This window comes from Camelina sativa, chromosome 1 (assembly GCF_030686135.1).
Source record: "Camelina sativa cultivar CO46 ecotype springtype chromosome 1, ASM3068613v1".
Lineage (NCBI taxonomy): Eukaryota > Viridiplantae > Streptophyta > Magnoliopsida > Brassicales > Brassicaceae > Camelina > Camelina sativa.
Genome location: NC_141880.1, coordinates 15,642,762 through 15,656,781, shown reverse-complemented (window position 1 = coordinate 15,656,781; position 14,020 = coordinate 15,642,762). Strand labels below are relative to the sequence as shown.

Here is a 14,020-nt window from a genome sequence, read left to right as displayed (position 1 = left end):
GATAAATACTCTATGAGACAATCCTCCCAGATATTGGGCTATACACACAAGCAACAATGACTCCAATGTTCTAAACAATCAACAAACAAAACACACAAACCAGGAAAACGAACATCGTCACACTGGAAGGGAGGTGTCGACCGACACCAGCCTAGTGTCGACCAACACTACCCCACAGTGTCGATCGATGCCCATTTTTGCTGGTGTCCACCGACACCAAGTGGTGTTGATCGACACTCCATCTGCAACTGCGATCCGCACGAAGCCGAGAGTCGAATCTGGCTTCCCAATCTCCTCCAAATCATCCAATACTCAAAACCCATGCCGGAAACATCATTAGGAACCTGTATAATCCAATCCCCAGTAAGAAAACACACAAAAACAACAACAAACAAGCAAGAACAAGGAAATCAAGGGCTTAGATTAGCCATGGTCATGCGCTCACCTCTTTGCACGAAGATTCAGACCAATAGCAACAAATCCAACCCTCCTAGCAAGCTTCTATCTCCCCTTTAGCCTCAAATCTCTCAAGAAAAGCCAACAATCTTCTCAAAATCACCAAAATCTCAAGAACAAGGTTTCTCTTTCTGTTCTCTCAAAAAATAGAGAACGACGACAAACACAACTTGTCAAAACCCTCTACTGCAACAAAACACCTAAATAGTTCGGCTTAATGGTTTTCCCTAAACCAAACCGGTTCAAATCGATAATTAAATCGATCTGATCGAACCAGAATAAGTGGTGTCGACCGACACCACATGAGTGTCGATCGACACCCACCCCCAAAACGCAGAGTTTTGGTTCACGGGCGTTGCATCTACTCTATTACAATGAATTTATGACCAACCTAATAAAAGTTGAAAAACAGAGAAAAAGTTAATATAACATAATAAAAATAAAAATTTGAAAATTATAATCACGATAATATATATAAGTCTTAGGTAATTCAAATAAACAAAATAGACACTTTATAAACAATCCAAAATATGAAATATGTCAATATCAAGTTAAGGATCGGCGACCTATTTTCTCTCAGAAGTGTATCACATTATACCAAAACTACTTAAAACTATGACCTCGTCTCGAATATTCTCAAATCGTAAATTCTAAACTTATTTCTACCTGAATCAAAAGTTCTCATATATTTCTCCATATACCTGGGTTTAAATGGTTTACGAACCAAATCCGATAGAAAACCACATAAATCCGGTTTGAAACCAATTTTAAAACGGTTTACCATTCCAACTTCCCAAATTTGAAAATCGCTTCTCAACTACTCGATCAAGCAGCTCTTGTTTCAGTACCAGAATCATCAACATTATTCAGAAGAGAAAACTCTAGATTTTGACCAGAAACATCAATCACCGACTAATCTTGCAAACTTATAATGCTACTAACTGTAAAATCACTTTTGGAACCTCCACCAGTGCCTCCATCATCGATTAAATTAGCGGGATTTATATACTTTGATTCCATTTCATTGCATCTGATAGCTTCCATTGAAGAACCCTCACGAATCAAAGACCACATAGTATATAGGCAAAATTATATCGGAAATAAAAATCAAAGATCAAAGCTTTTGATAGAAAAAATAATATTTTTTTTGGTCCACATTTGAGCCGCAAAAAGAAGTAAATATATAAATAATTTTAGTTAGATAAAAAATCATATTTGTATTTACCTTCATACACTTATTTATATTTTTATATTTTTAATATATTATAACAAATATTACAATAATCTAAAGCTAAATTATACTCCACCAAAATCGTATTTGTATTTACCTTCATACACTTATTTATATTTTTATAACAATTATTACAATAATCTAAAGCTAAATTTTACCGCACCAAAACGTTTGCCAAATACTCATCATTACAAATATTAATATTGTCAATTTTCAAGAACGTTTCAGAACTTACTACAACATATTTTACATGCAAATAATTCATCAAAGCAACATATAATGTAGTAACCACGTACAATTTTACTGTATGTTTCACCATTAAAATTATACTCTTAAACCCTAAATTATTTTATTGTTAAAGTATGTTCTTTATCACTACCTATAAAATGTCTTTGAAACAAATTTCATGTTTCTAGGCATAATTATAGTTCTTATAATTACTAAAAAAAATTTGTGACTTAATTTCTTTAACCATGAATTTTTTTTTACTCCAAAGATATTTTGAATTAACAAAGGGTGAAAATTATCTACTCTATTTCATTGATTTTATGACCAACGCAGTCAAAGTTGAGAAATTGAAAGAAAGTTAATATAACATAATAAATATAAAAATTTGAATATTATAATCATGATGATATATATAAAGCCTTAGATAATTCAGATATACAAAATAGAAACTTTATAAACAATCCAAAATATGATATATGTCATAATCACGTTAAGGATCGATGCCTTACTTACTCCTCAGAAGTATCGCATTGTACAAAACTACTTAGAACTGTGACCTCATCTCAAATATTCTCGCATCGTAAGTACTCAACTTATTTCTACCCAAATCAAAAGTTCTCATATATTCCTCTAAATACCTAAATTTAAACGGTTTACTAACCAAATTCGATAGAAAACCACATAAATCAAGTTTGAAACCAATTTTTAAACGGTTTACCATTCCAACTTCCCAAAATTACAAAATCGCTTCTGAATTACTCGGTCAAGCAGCTCTTGTTTTAGTACCGGATTCATTGACATTATCCAGAATAGAAAACTCTAGATTTTGATCTAATACATAAAACACCGACTAATCTTCGAAACTTATAACGCTACTAACTGTAGAATTGCTTTTAGTACCTCCATTAGTGTCTCCATCCTCGATTAATTTAGCGGGCTTTATATACTTTGATTGCATTTCATTGCATCTGATAGCTTCCATTGAAGAACCCACACGAATAAAAGACCCACAATATATCAGCAAAATTATATCAGAAAAAATCAAAGATTAAAGCTTTTCATATAAACATGTAAATTTTATGTAGATATAATTTTATTTTCTTAATTAGTTGTTCCTATTACGTTTCAAAAATAATAATTCTTTGACACAACTTATATTATATTTTCTAGATTTGTTATTCACTATTTCTTGATTAATAATAATATACATGCTTAATGAGTTATTTTTTTGTTTATACATGTCAAAATCTAATTGAGAAAACACATATAATATAATTAGCGTACAATGAAAAATATATTAGTTTTGGCAATTTTTTATTTGATTTAGGAATTTTTTTTTAGATATAAATATGTAAATTTAATCTTATTATCTTAATTAGTTGTTTTGAAAAATAATAAATTTTTATATTATCTTAATTAGCTGTTTTAAAAAATAATAATTTTGCTTTTGTGTCCAACGTAAGGGCGGATTGTCTTGCCCGTTCTTCGAGAAATTTAATTTCTGAAATTTTTTTGTAAACTCTTATCCTTTATATTCAAAAAAATGTATTTATTTATTTACCGTCTCACATATTTTATTAAACTTCATATTTTATCACATAATTTGTAACTCTCATATTAATTTGATTAGGTTGAAATTCCTTTCATATATTTATAGTTATATTAACCAAAAATAATTAATACTCAAAACAACTAATAAATGTATTTTTTTGTGAAACTTCTTACATATTTTTGTAAATTTAATATTCTATTACACATCTTTTGTAACTCTCATATTAATAATAATATACATCTTTAAGGTACAAACATAATATTATTAGTATTGTAATGAATGACTAATAACAATTAGAAACATAATAAATATTAAAATATATTAATATGTATTTATTGCATTTTGTAACTCTCATATAGCTTATGTAACTTCTTATAGATATAAATTAATATAAGGATTAGTGCATTAATTACCCAATGAAATAATAAATTTATGATAGGCTTCTAACTCCAAATTTTTCTATAAAAAGAAAGACACACATCTCAATAACCACTACAAAAAATATTAGCATTAACCCTCGTATCTCAGATCTCACATCAGTTTGTAAATTCTATAATTTTTTGTATTCAACTAACATTATCTTAGTTTGTAAATTCTATAATTTTGTATTCAACTAACATTATCTTAGTGTTTTTTTTTGGTATAATAAACTAAGGTTTCCTCAAACTCATACTTTAAAAAGCTCATAAGTGGCACTCATTCCTCTCAAAGTTATATACATAAAAAATATCCTAAAAAAATATCTAACATTTTAGTAATATCCTTTTAGTTATTATATATATATATATATATATATATATGTGTGTGTGTGTGTGTTTTTTTACAAATTACAAAAACTCATCAGTAGGAAAACAACAATCGTAACAAGGTCATTGAGACATGCAAACCATGAAATCATCACATATAGCTCTAATATGCATAGTCATCTTCTCCCTCTTCACTCTACATGAATGTATGTATAGGTTTTACTCACTGTATATATCAATAATGTCTCTTTTTTTTTTTTGCATATCATCAAAGTTTGTTTGTGTGTGTTTTGAATCAATGTGTAGGTGGGAAAATGGAGGATGGAGAAACAAAAAGATCAATTCTCAGTATTCACATTCCTCCGTGTATCAAAACTTTTTGTACGATACCATATATAAGGGATTGTTGGTGTTGTTTGAGACTACTGGACCCTAAGAAAAAGAGGCTTTGTTGGAAAGACAAAGATTATCCAAACGCCAAAGAGCTATGCTACGCGGGATGTTCAGAATAGATTTAAAACCATTAATTGCTAACAGAATAGTACGTAATGTACGTTGCTTATTCAATTTCAGGTTTTTCTAAAGCATTTTAATAATCTATAAATTTCAACTTAATCAGCTTGTCTCTCTTATGGTGATGATGCTTGATCATCCACATGTGTGTGTCTATTAGAAAATCCCACATCAATAGATGGGATAGATCCTTGGGTAGTATATATGTGATGTGGCAATCCTCCTTTCTTGAACTAGCTTTTAGGAGTAAGTTAGGCCTATTACTAATATGGTATTATATTTTCGTTTAGCTGATTATAACTAAGCTTTTAATCCACATTTAATTTTACATATCTAATTGATAAACATATTAAACTATGAAACAATAAACAATCATCTTTCATATATTTTTGAATCATTAAAGTACATGAAAATGCATTTTATCCAAAAGATATTATGTGACTAATATTAATAGTCTTCATCAGATTTTGCACACTTACATGAATAAACAACCGATTTTATTTTATGAGTTCCAGTATATTTAAACATACTTGGATAATTTCACTAACGAAATTTTTTTTTGGCACTACCAAAAAACAAGTCGATAACTGACAGAATTACTGACGACGCTAATCCGACAGTAATTACCGACGAATATCTGACAGAAGATTAGTTTGTCGGTTATTCGTCAGAAAATTACTGACGGACAAAATCTGTCGGTAATCCCTTAGTTTTTCTGACGAATTACTGACAGATATATAATTTTCTTCGCGTGTGTCAAATTTTGGTCGTTGATCTGTCGGTAATCTGTCAAAAATAACCGACGGAAAACTGACGGATATTAACTTTTCGTAGGATGTGTCAAAATTTGTATGTTTTTTTTGATCCGTCGGTAATCCGTCAAAAATTTGGTCTTTTTTTTTGATCCGTCGAAAATCCGTCAGAAATAACCGATGGATAACTGACGGTTTATATATGGATAGTGTAAAATCTTCCTAACTTCGCTCCATAATGCATTTTTATAGGGAGATTTACGTGTACACCTACTTTGTGAGTAAGTCTTTGCATTTTGACCCACTTTCAATACAAGATGTACTTTTGGCCTTCTTTTTCTACTGTTCAAGTTATTTTGAGACAAAATTAACCCTGGACCTATTACAAGAGTGTAACAAAATGAAAGATAGTTGGTGGGTGCTGAACCATTCGTTGGTAACTAAATAATTAGATCCGACGGTTACAGATTGCAACTAGATGTAGATAATTATGACTAAAGAAAAGTAAATGTGCATATGAAGAGATAAATGAATTTAGGGAGATTTACGTGTACACCTACTTTGTGAGTAAGTCTTTGCATTTTGACCTACTTTCAATACAAGGTGTACTTTTCGCCTTCTTTTTCTACTGTTCAAGTTATTTTGAGACAAATTTAACCCTGGACCTATTACAAGAGTGTAACAAAATGAAAGATAGTTTGTGGATGCTGAACCATTCGATGGTAACTAAATAATTAGATCTGACGGTTCAGATTGCAACTAGATGTAGATAATTATGACTAAAGAAAGTAAATGTGCGTATGAAGAGAGAAATGAATTAATTAATATTGTTATGATTATATATGTATTTTATTTTCTCACTCATCTCATTGTCCTTTATGTCTTTGTTGTTACTTTATTTACTTAGTATTCAATATATAGTTTTTTATTTTTTATAATAAATTATAATTACATTTTTCTTTACATTTCAAGATACATTTTGTTATATTTTAAATGATTTTCTAAGTAAATAAAGAAAAGAGAGAGAGAGAAAAATGAGAAAGAAATAGAAAAAGTAAAGATGAATTAAATAGGGAGTTAGTTTCTAAAAAAAATTGAAAACCATCTAGTTGGGAAGAAGAGTTAGAAGGAGTGAGGGGTAAAATGTAATTAAACTTGAGAAAAGTATATGAGTTGTAAAAAGTAGGTGTAATGGTGAATACTTTTGAAGAAAGTAGGTGTGAGTGCAAATAACTCTTTTTTATAAGCAATGTATAAAGATGAGTTTTCAATGCCTAACTACTCTTCTTTTAAATAACATTCTTCAAAAATTGTGGTTTTATAGAAAAATAGGTTGTTTACTTAAAGTACTTATCGTGCGGTATTACATATTATGAGTAAGTATTTGCCATTTGTCTTTGAAATTATTATTTTTTTCTCTAATTTAATCACAAATGTTTATTTTCACAAATAATTTCATGGTTATTATATAATACATATTATATGCATATTTGTCAATAAAAATTATGAAATTAAGAGTTTTAATCTTAAATCCAACGGTAATTCGTTAGTAATTACATCAGAAATAACCGACAGAAAACCAACGAATATAATATTGACAAAATTTTAGTTTATGTCGGTAATCTGTTGGAAATTACCGACGGAAAACTGACGGATATCGATTTTTTTGCCCGCGAGCCAAATATTGAGAAATTTTCGAGACGCGGGAAATAAAAATATTAAGACATAACTGACGACCTATCCGTCAGTACCGTCGATAGCTATAACGCCCGCGAACCAAACTATGCGTTTTGGGGGTGGGTGTCGATCGACACTCATGTGGTGTCGGTCGACACCACTTATTTTCTGGTTCGACCAGATTGTTTTAAATTGTCGATTTTGGTCGGTTTGGTTTAGGGAAAACCATCTAACCAAGATATTTAAGTGTGGAAACGACCTAGGTCGTGTTGTATTTTTTCTCCAGCCGTTTTGAGAGAAATACAGAGAGGAAACTATTCTTGAGGTTCTAGAGGGAGATTATGAGATTTAAAGGCTTTGTGGGTGAGATCTTGTTGTGGGAGTGAGGATTCAAGGCTAGGAACGTGTGGGAAGCTTGCTGAGAGTGTGGATTCGTTCATTGTTGGTCAGAAACTTCCTGCAAAGAGGTGAGTGCATGACCATTGCTAATCTAAGCCCTTGATTTCCTTGTTCTTGCTTGTTTGTTGTTGTTTTGTGTGTTTTCTTGCTGGGGATTGGATTATACAGGTTCCTAATGATGTTTCCGGCATGGGTTTTGAGTATTGGATGATTTGGAGGAGATTGGGAAGCCAGACTCGACTCTCGGCTTCGTGCGGATCGTAGTTGCAGGTGGAGTGTCGATCGACACCACTTGGTGTCGGTCAACACCAGCAGAAATGGGCATCGATCGACACTGTGGGGTAGTGTCGGTCGACACTAGGCTGGTGTCGGTCGACACCTCCCTTCCAGTGTGACGATGTTTATTTTTCCTGGTTTGTGTGTTTTGTTTGTTGATTGTTTGGAACATTGGAGTCATTGTTGCTTGTGTGTATAGCCCAGTAGATGGGAGGATTGCCTTATTGAGTGTTTATAAACTACTCATGCATTGCAATTTGTGTTTGTGATGCAGGTAAAAGAAAAGTGTGATCGTGGAATCAAGACAATGAAGAGGAAGATGTTCTAGGGACTCGATTGGATGATGTCTGGCATTTCTAGGTTGCTAGAGTTGGGTCATTAGAAACATTGTTAGGATTGCCGGTTTGGTGTTTCTTGTTGTTTGACATTGAAATGGTTAGAATTGGATATTGGTTATTTGATTATGGATTATTATTGGTTATTTAATTGGTATTGTTATTCCGCTGTTATTTATGATTGTGGTTAGGTGGCTAGTGGGTATGGGACCACTAGTCGTAGTTATTATTGTTATTATTTATTATTAAAAAAAAAAACGGGTCAGGTCGTTTCAGTTTGGTATCAGAGCCCTTACAGTTCTAGGTTTGGGTTCACTAGGTTTCTGTTTTGTTGTCTGGGATTGCATGTCTTAATTGATTATGTGACTTAGTCAATTGTGTGTGGCATGGAGTCCTAGAACATCTTCTTCGAGCCTATTTTGTGATTCCACGGTGAGTTTTTGTTTTTGTGTTCTGTTTATTGTGTGATTAGCCTTCTGCTCATGGTAGTGCAGATGGTTATAGAGGATGTTGTTGCTGGTCGTGGTCGTGGTCGTGGATGCGAACGTGGTCGTGGACGTGGATGTGGTCATGGTAGGAGCAGAGTGCCAGTGGTTAATGAGACTGCGGACCAGAGTGTGACAGCAGAGGGTGTCGGCGAGTCGCAGGGTGTCCAGGGGGATTCCATGAGTGTGGCCAGAGGGGGCAGTGTTAATGCTCCAGTAGCCGGTGTTGTTAGGGCCCAGGTGCGGGTGTCCCAGTGGGTGGAGTCCCGGGTGTCGACCTTGCGGGTTTGCTGGCACAGTTGTTGGAGCGGTTGCCACCTGTGGCACCGGCTCAGGCTCAGGTAGTGCCACCAGTGGTGGCGGAGGAGCGGCAGCCAGTGGCTGCGGATTTGGGAGTCCATTCTCGTTATATTAGCATGCTGACAGAGATGGGCCGTATTGGTACCGAGCGGTTTTTGGAGGGTACAGATCCTACCGCTGTCGATGCGTGGAAGAGGAGTGTGGAACATAACTTCCATACTCTAAGGTGTCCTGAGGGGTTTTGGGTGATGCTCAGTTGTGGTGGAGTTCTGTCGCAGCCAGGAGAGTGCAGAGGGAGATGTCTTGGGCTGACTTCGTCTTGGAGTTCAACCGCAAGTATTTCCCTAGGGAGGCACTGGATAGGTTGGAGGTGCAATTCCTTCAGCAAGCTCAGGGGACTCGGTCAGTGCGGGAGCTTGACTTGGAGTTCAGTCGAGTTCTGAGGTATGGGGGTCGAGATATGGAGTCTGAGGAGGCTCAGATCAGGATGTTCTTGAGGGCCCTACGTGATGACTTTAGGGTTCACTGTAGGGGGCGGAGTTATGCTTTGCGTGCAGAGCTGGTTGAGATTGCAGCAGGGATAGAGGAGGATATCCGGGCACAGTCAGTGGCAGCTAGCCCAGCAGTCCAGCCTAGTAGGGCTCAGCATCAGGGAGGTTCTAGCAAGGGCGGTAAGCCTGCGCAGGGAACCAAGAGGAAGTGGGAGGCTAGATAGACGTCGAGTGGTGCGGGTTGCTTCAAGTGTGGGAGCAAGGATCACAAGTTTGCTTGCTGTCCCAAGAGGAGTGCCCCGTCGACAGCAGACCGTGTATGCTACTATTGCAGGGAGACAGGACACATCAAGCCCTATTGCCCCCAAGTTGCAGTCGGTAGCAGTGGCAGCGTTGCAGCAGGTGCAGCCGGGAGGGCAGCCGGTGGCACGGATTGAGCAGGCGCCACGGGTTTAGACGATTGTGGAGACTGGTGGGACCAGTGCCAGGGCGATCACAGGTATAATCTCTGATACTTTGTCTTTGTGAATTCTTAGTAAGTGCAGATTTTATGTTGTCCTGTGATAAAGTGTTAGGTTCTCAACACATTAGGTTTGTGTAGGAACCTTGGTTTTGGGCGGGTTTAAGTCCCACATTATGTTTGATTCTGGAGCTACTCATAGCTGCATTACCCCGGAGTGTGCAGAGAGTGCGGGTATCGTGGGAGATCCCGGAGAGCGTACAGGAGTTGTCAGAGTTGCGGGAGGCAAGTTTCTGAGGGTCATTAGTAGAGCGAGGGGTATCGATATTCAGATCGTGGGAGAGTCTCGGCCTACGGATTTGCTTATCAGCCCAGTGGAGCTGTATGACGTTATCTTGGGGATGGACAGGTTGCATCGACATATTGTTTATCTGGATTGTCATCGGGGTAGAGTGGAATTTGTGCGTTCAGGAGGGAAGTTGGTTTATCAGGGGATTAGACCGACTTCGGGGAGTCTCGTGATCTTGGCCATTCAGGCTGGGAAGATGATCGGGAAGGGCCGTGAGGCTTATTTGGTTACCATATCTATGCCAGAGTCAGTGGGGAAATCTACAGTTAGCGGTATTCAGGTTGTGGAGGAGTTTGAGGATGTGTTCCAGTCATTGCAGGGATTACCACCTTCTCGGTCTGATCCTTTTACGATTGAACTGGAACCAGCGACGATATCGTTATCCAAGGCTCCTTACATGATGGCTCCAGCAGAGATGGCGGAGCTGAAATAACAGCTAGAGGATTTGTTGAGCAAGAGATTCATCCGTCCTAGTGTATCACTGTGGGGAACACTGGTGTTATTTGTTAAGAAGAAGGATGGGAGTTTCCGTTTCTGTATTGATTACACGGGTCTCAACTGGGTCACTATGAAGAACAAGTGCCCTCTTCCGAGGATCGATGAGTTGTTGGATCAGTTGAGAGGTGCTACTTGGTTCTCCAAGATAGATCTGGCGTCGATTATCATCAGATCCTGATAGATGAGGCAGATGTGAGAAAGGCTGCTTTCAGGACGAGGTATGTTCATTTTGAGTTTGTGGTGATGCCGTTTGGGTTGACTAACGCACCAGCAGCGTTTATGAGATTGATGAACAGCGTGTTTCAGGAGTTTCTGGACGTGTCTGTCATCATTTTCATCGACGACATCATGGTTTATTCTACGAGTCCTGAGGAGCATGTAATGCATTTGAGAGCAGTTCTGGAGAAGCTGCGTGAGCAAAAGTTGTTTGCTAAGTTGAGCAAGTGTAGTTTCTAGCAGCGTGAGATGGGGTTTTTGGGTCACATAGTGTGTGCAGATGGGGTTTCTGTAGATCCAGAGAAGATTCATGCTATCAGGGATTGGCCTAGACCGCAAAATGCCACGAATATCATGAGTTTTCTTGGGTTGGCAGGTTACTACAGGAGGTTTGTGCAGGGGTTTGCGAGCAGCGCATGTCCTATGACTAAGTTGACAGGGAAGGATGTTCCTTTTGTTTGGTCACATGAGTGCGAGGAGGGCTTTGCAAGCCAGAAGGAGATGTTGATTACCGCTCCAGTGTTGGCTTTGCCTGAGCAGGGAGAACCCTATGTGGTGTATACAAATGCATCCAGAGTTGGTTTGGGGTGTGTGTTGATGCAGCATGGGAAAATGATTGCCTATGCTTCGCGGCAGTTGCGGAAACATGAGGACAACTATCCCACTCATGATTTGGAGATGGGTGCTGTAGTTTTTGCCGTGAAGATTTTGAGATCTTATCTTTATGGTGCAAAGGTACATGTGTTTATTTGGAAATCGCCCGCGAACCAAAAATCTCCGTTTTGGGGGTGGGTGTCGATCGACACTCATGTGGTGTCGGTCGACACTACTTATTTTCTGGTTCGACCAGATTGTTTTAAATTGTGGATTTTGGTCGGTTTGGTTTAGGGAAAACCATATAACCAAGATATTTAAGTGTGGAAACGACCTAGGTCGTGTTGATTTTGTCTCCAGCCGTTTTGAGAGAAATACAGAGAGAAAACTGTTCTTGAGGTTCTAGAGGGAGATTGTGAGATTTAAAGGCTTTGTGGGTGAGATCTTGTTGTGGGAGTGAGGATTCAAGGCTAGGAACGTGTGGGAAGCTTGCTGAGAGTGTGGATTCGTTCATTGTTGGTCAGAAACTTCATGTAAAGAGGTGAGTGCATGACCATGGCGAATCTAAGCCCTTGATTTCTTTGTTCTTGCTTGTTTGTTGTTGTTTTGTGTGTTTTCTTGCTGGGGATTGGATTATACAGGTTCCTAATGATGTTTCCGGCATGGGTTTTGAGTATTGGATGATTTGGAGGAGATTGGGAAGCCAAATTCGACTCTCGGCTTCGTGCGGATCGCAGTTGCAGGTGGAGTGTCGATCGACACCAGCAGAAATGGGCATCGATCTACACTGTGGGGTAGTGTCGGTCAACACCAATGCCAGTGTCGGTTGACACTAGGCTGGTGTCGGTCGACACCTCCCTTCCAGTGTGACGATGTTTGTTTTTCCTGGTTTGTGTGTTTTGTTTGTTGATTGTTTGGAACATTGGAGTCATTGTTGCTTGTGTGTATAGCCCAGTAGATGGGAGGATAAGTTCTCTTTTTTTTTTTATCTTTTTTATAGATTTGCTTAGTTCTCTTAGATTTCTTAGGAATAAGATAGATTTGTTAGGTTTGATAGTTTGTTCTATTTGGGTGTTATTGATTTGATGAATTGGTTTGTAAGAGATGTGTGTTAGATTGGTTAGACTTGGGTTTTACTGGATTTGATGATTTGGTTTTGATAAATTGGATTTGATGAATTTGTTTAGTTTTTAGAGGGATGGGTATAAGATTTTTATACATTTTATAATTTTTTGATATATTTTGTTTGTTTTTTACAATGGTTTCTAATCTTGTTAAGTATTGATTTTATACATTTTATTAATTTGGTTTTATTTATTTTCAATTAATTATATAATGTATATTATGAATTTTTAATATTGTTAAGTATATATTGTTATTTTTTGGAACATTTTTTAGTTTTTTTTTAACAAATTCTTGTTTCTAATATTGTTAAGTATTGATTTTATACAATTTTATTAATTTTGGTTTTATTTATTTTCAACTAAGTAGATAATGTATATTATGAATTTTTAATATTGTTAAGTTATTTTTTGGAACAATTTTTAGTTTTTTTTACAATTTCTTGTTTTGGTTTTTAGAATATATTTTCTAAAACTTTTAAACTTATGAATTTAAATATTTAAGCATTTAGATAATAAATATTTTTAGTATTTAATTAAAATTATATAATTAAGCTAATTTTTATTTTCTAAATATATTTTTTTTAATTATATATATAATCCGTCGGTAATTCCGTCGGTATAACGAGAAATTTCCGAACCGTTAGCCATCAGGAATCCGTCAGTAAAACGACTGTCAGAAATTCATCGGTAAAATTTCCGTCAAAAATTCGTCGGTTAAGCATCTGTTGAAAATCTGTCAGTAATTTCCGACGGATTTGCGACAGAATAATTTTTCCGATAATTTAGATCCAACAAACATTTCCTTCGGCTTTTGGTTGGTAATAAGTGTTTCCGACCGCTATCTAACAGATATGCCTGTCAGTATTAAGCTGTTTTCTTGTTTTGAGAGCTTCCATTAATAATGTCTCTCCCTTCGTGTCCGCTAAAGGTACAACTACCTTGGCGGACATGGCATTATGCCCTTACCAAAAATTTCATCAGCGAGAGGTTTATTTTTGAGAGCTTCGATCGGTTTAGATTGTCTATTCCGGAAAATTCAGTTGACTTACCGGAATTTAAACTCTAGATAGATATCGGCAAGAACTTCTAGTTTAAATAGAGATTAACATGGGAAGCTGCTTAAGTGAAGGAGCAAATTGGTGGATTATATAATACATCCATTTCCTCTTTCGTCTGGAACCCTGAATATATTAATTAATGGTTTTATTAGCTTGAGTGATACTAACTAGCTAGCTATCAATCCTGCTCGAACCAAGTCGTTTTTGTTCCCGGACCCTCTCTAGAAGACTTTTTCGTTAACTTTTCGTAAATTCTGACCAGAAGACTTAAGTAGCATGC

General features: G+C 36.3%; 1 protein-coding gene across 1 annotated transcript; it reads left to right on the top strand.

The window, feature by feature from the left end:
- The first annotated feature begins 4,355 nt into the window (after positions 1-4,355).
- On the top strand, positions 4,356-4,831 carry LOC109127496 (EMBRYO SURROUNDING FACTOR-like protein). Its single transcript, XM_019232365.2, has 2 exons — positions 4,356-4,419; positions 4,520-4,831. The coding sequence occupies exons 1-2, from the start codon at positions 4,356-4,358 to the stop codon at positions 4,723-4,725; spliced, it is 270 nt and encodes an 89-aa protein (XP_019087910.1). The 3' UTR covers positions 4,726-4,831.
- Positions 4,832-14,020: the final 9,189 nt, after the last annotated feature.

Excerpts from the sequence above, each read along its gene's own strand:
- LOC109127496 (XM_019232365.2), top strand. The coding sequence starts at position 4,356 with ATGAAATCATCACATATAGCTCTAATATGCATAGTCATCTTCTCCCTC. Across the intron at positions 4,420-4,519 it reads CCTCTTCACTCTACATGAAT|GTGGGAAAATGGAGGATGGA; the intron begins GTATGTATAGGT and ends ATCAATGTGTAG.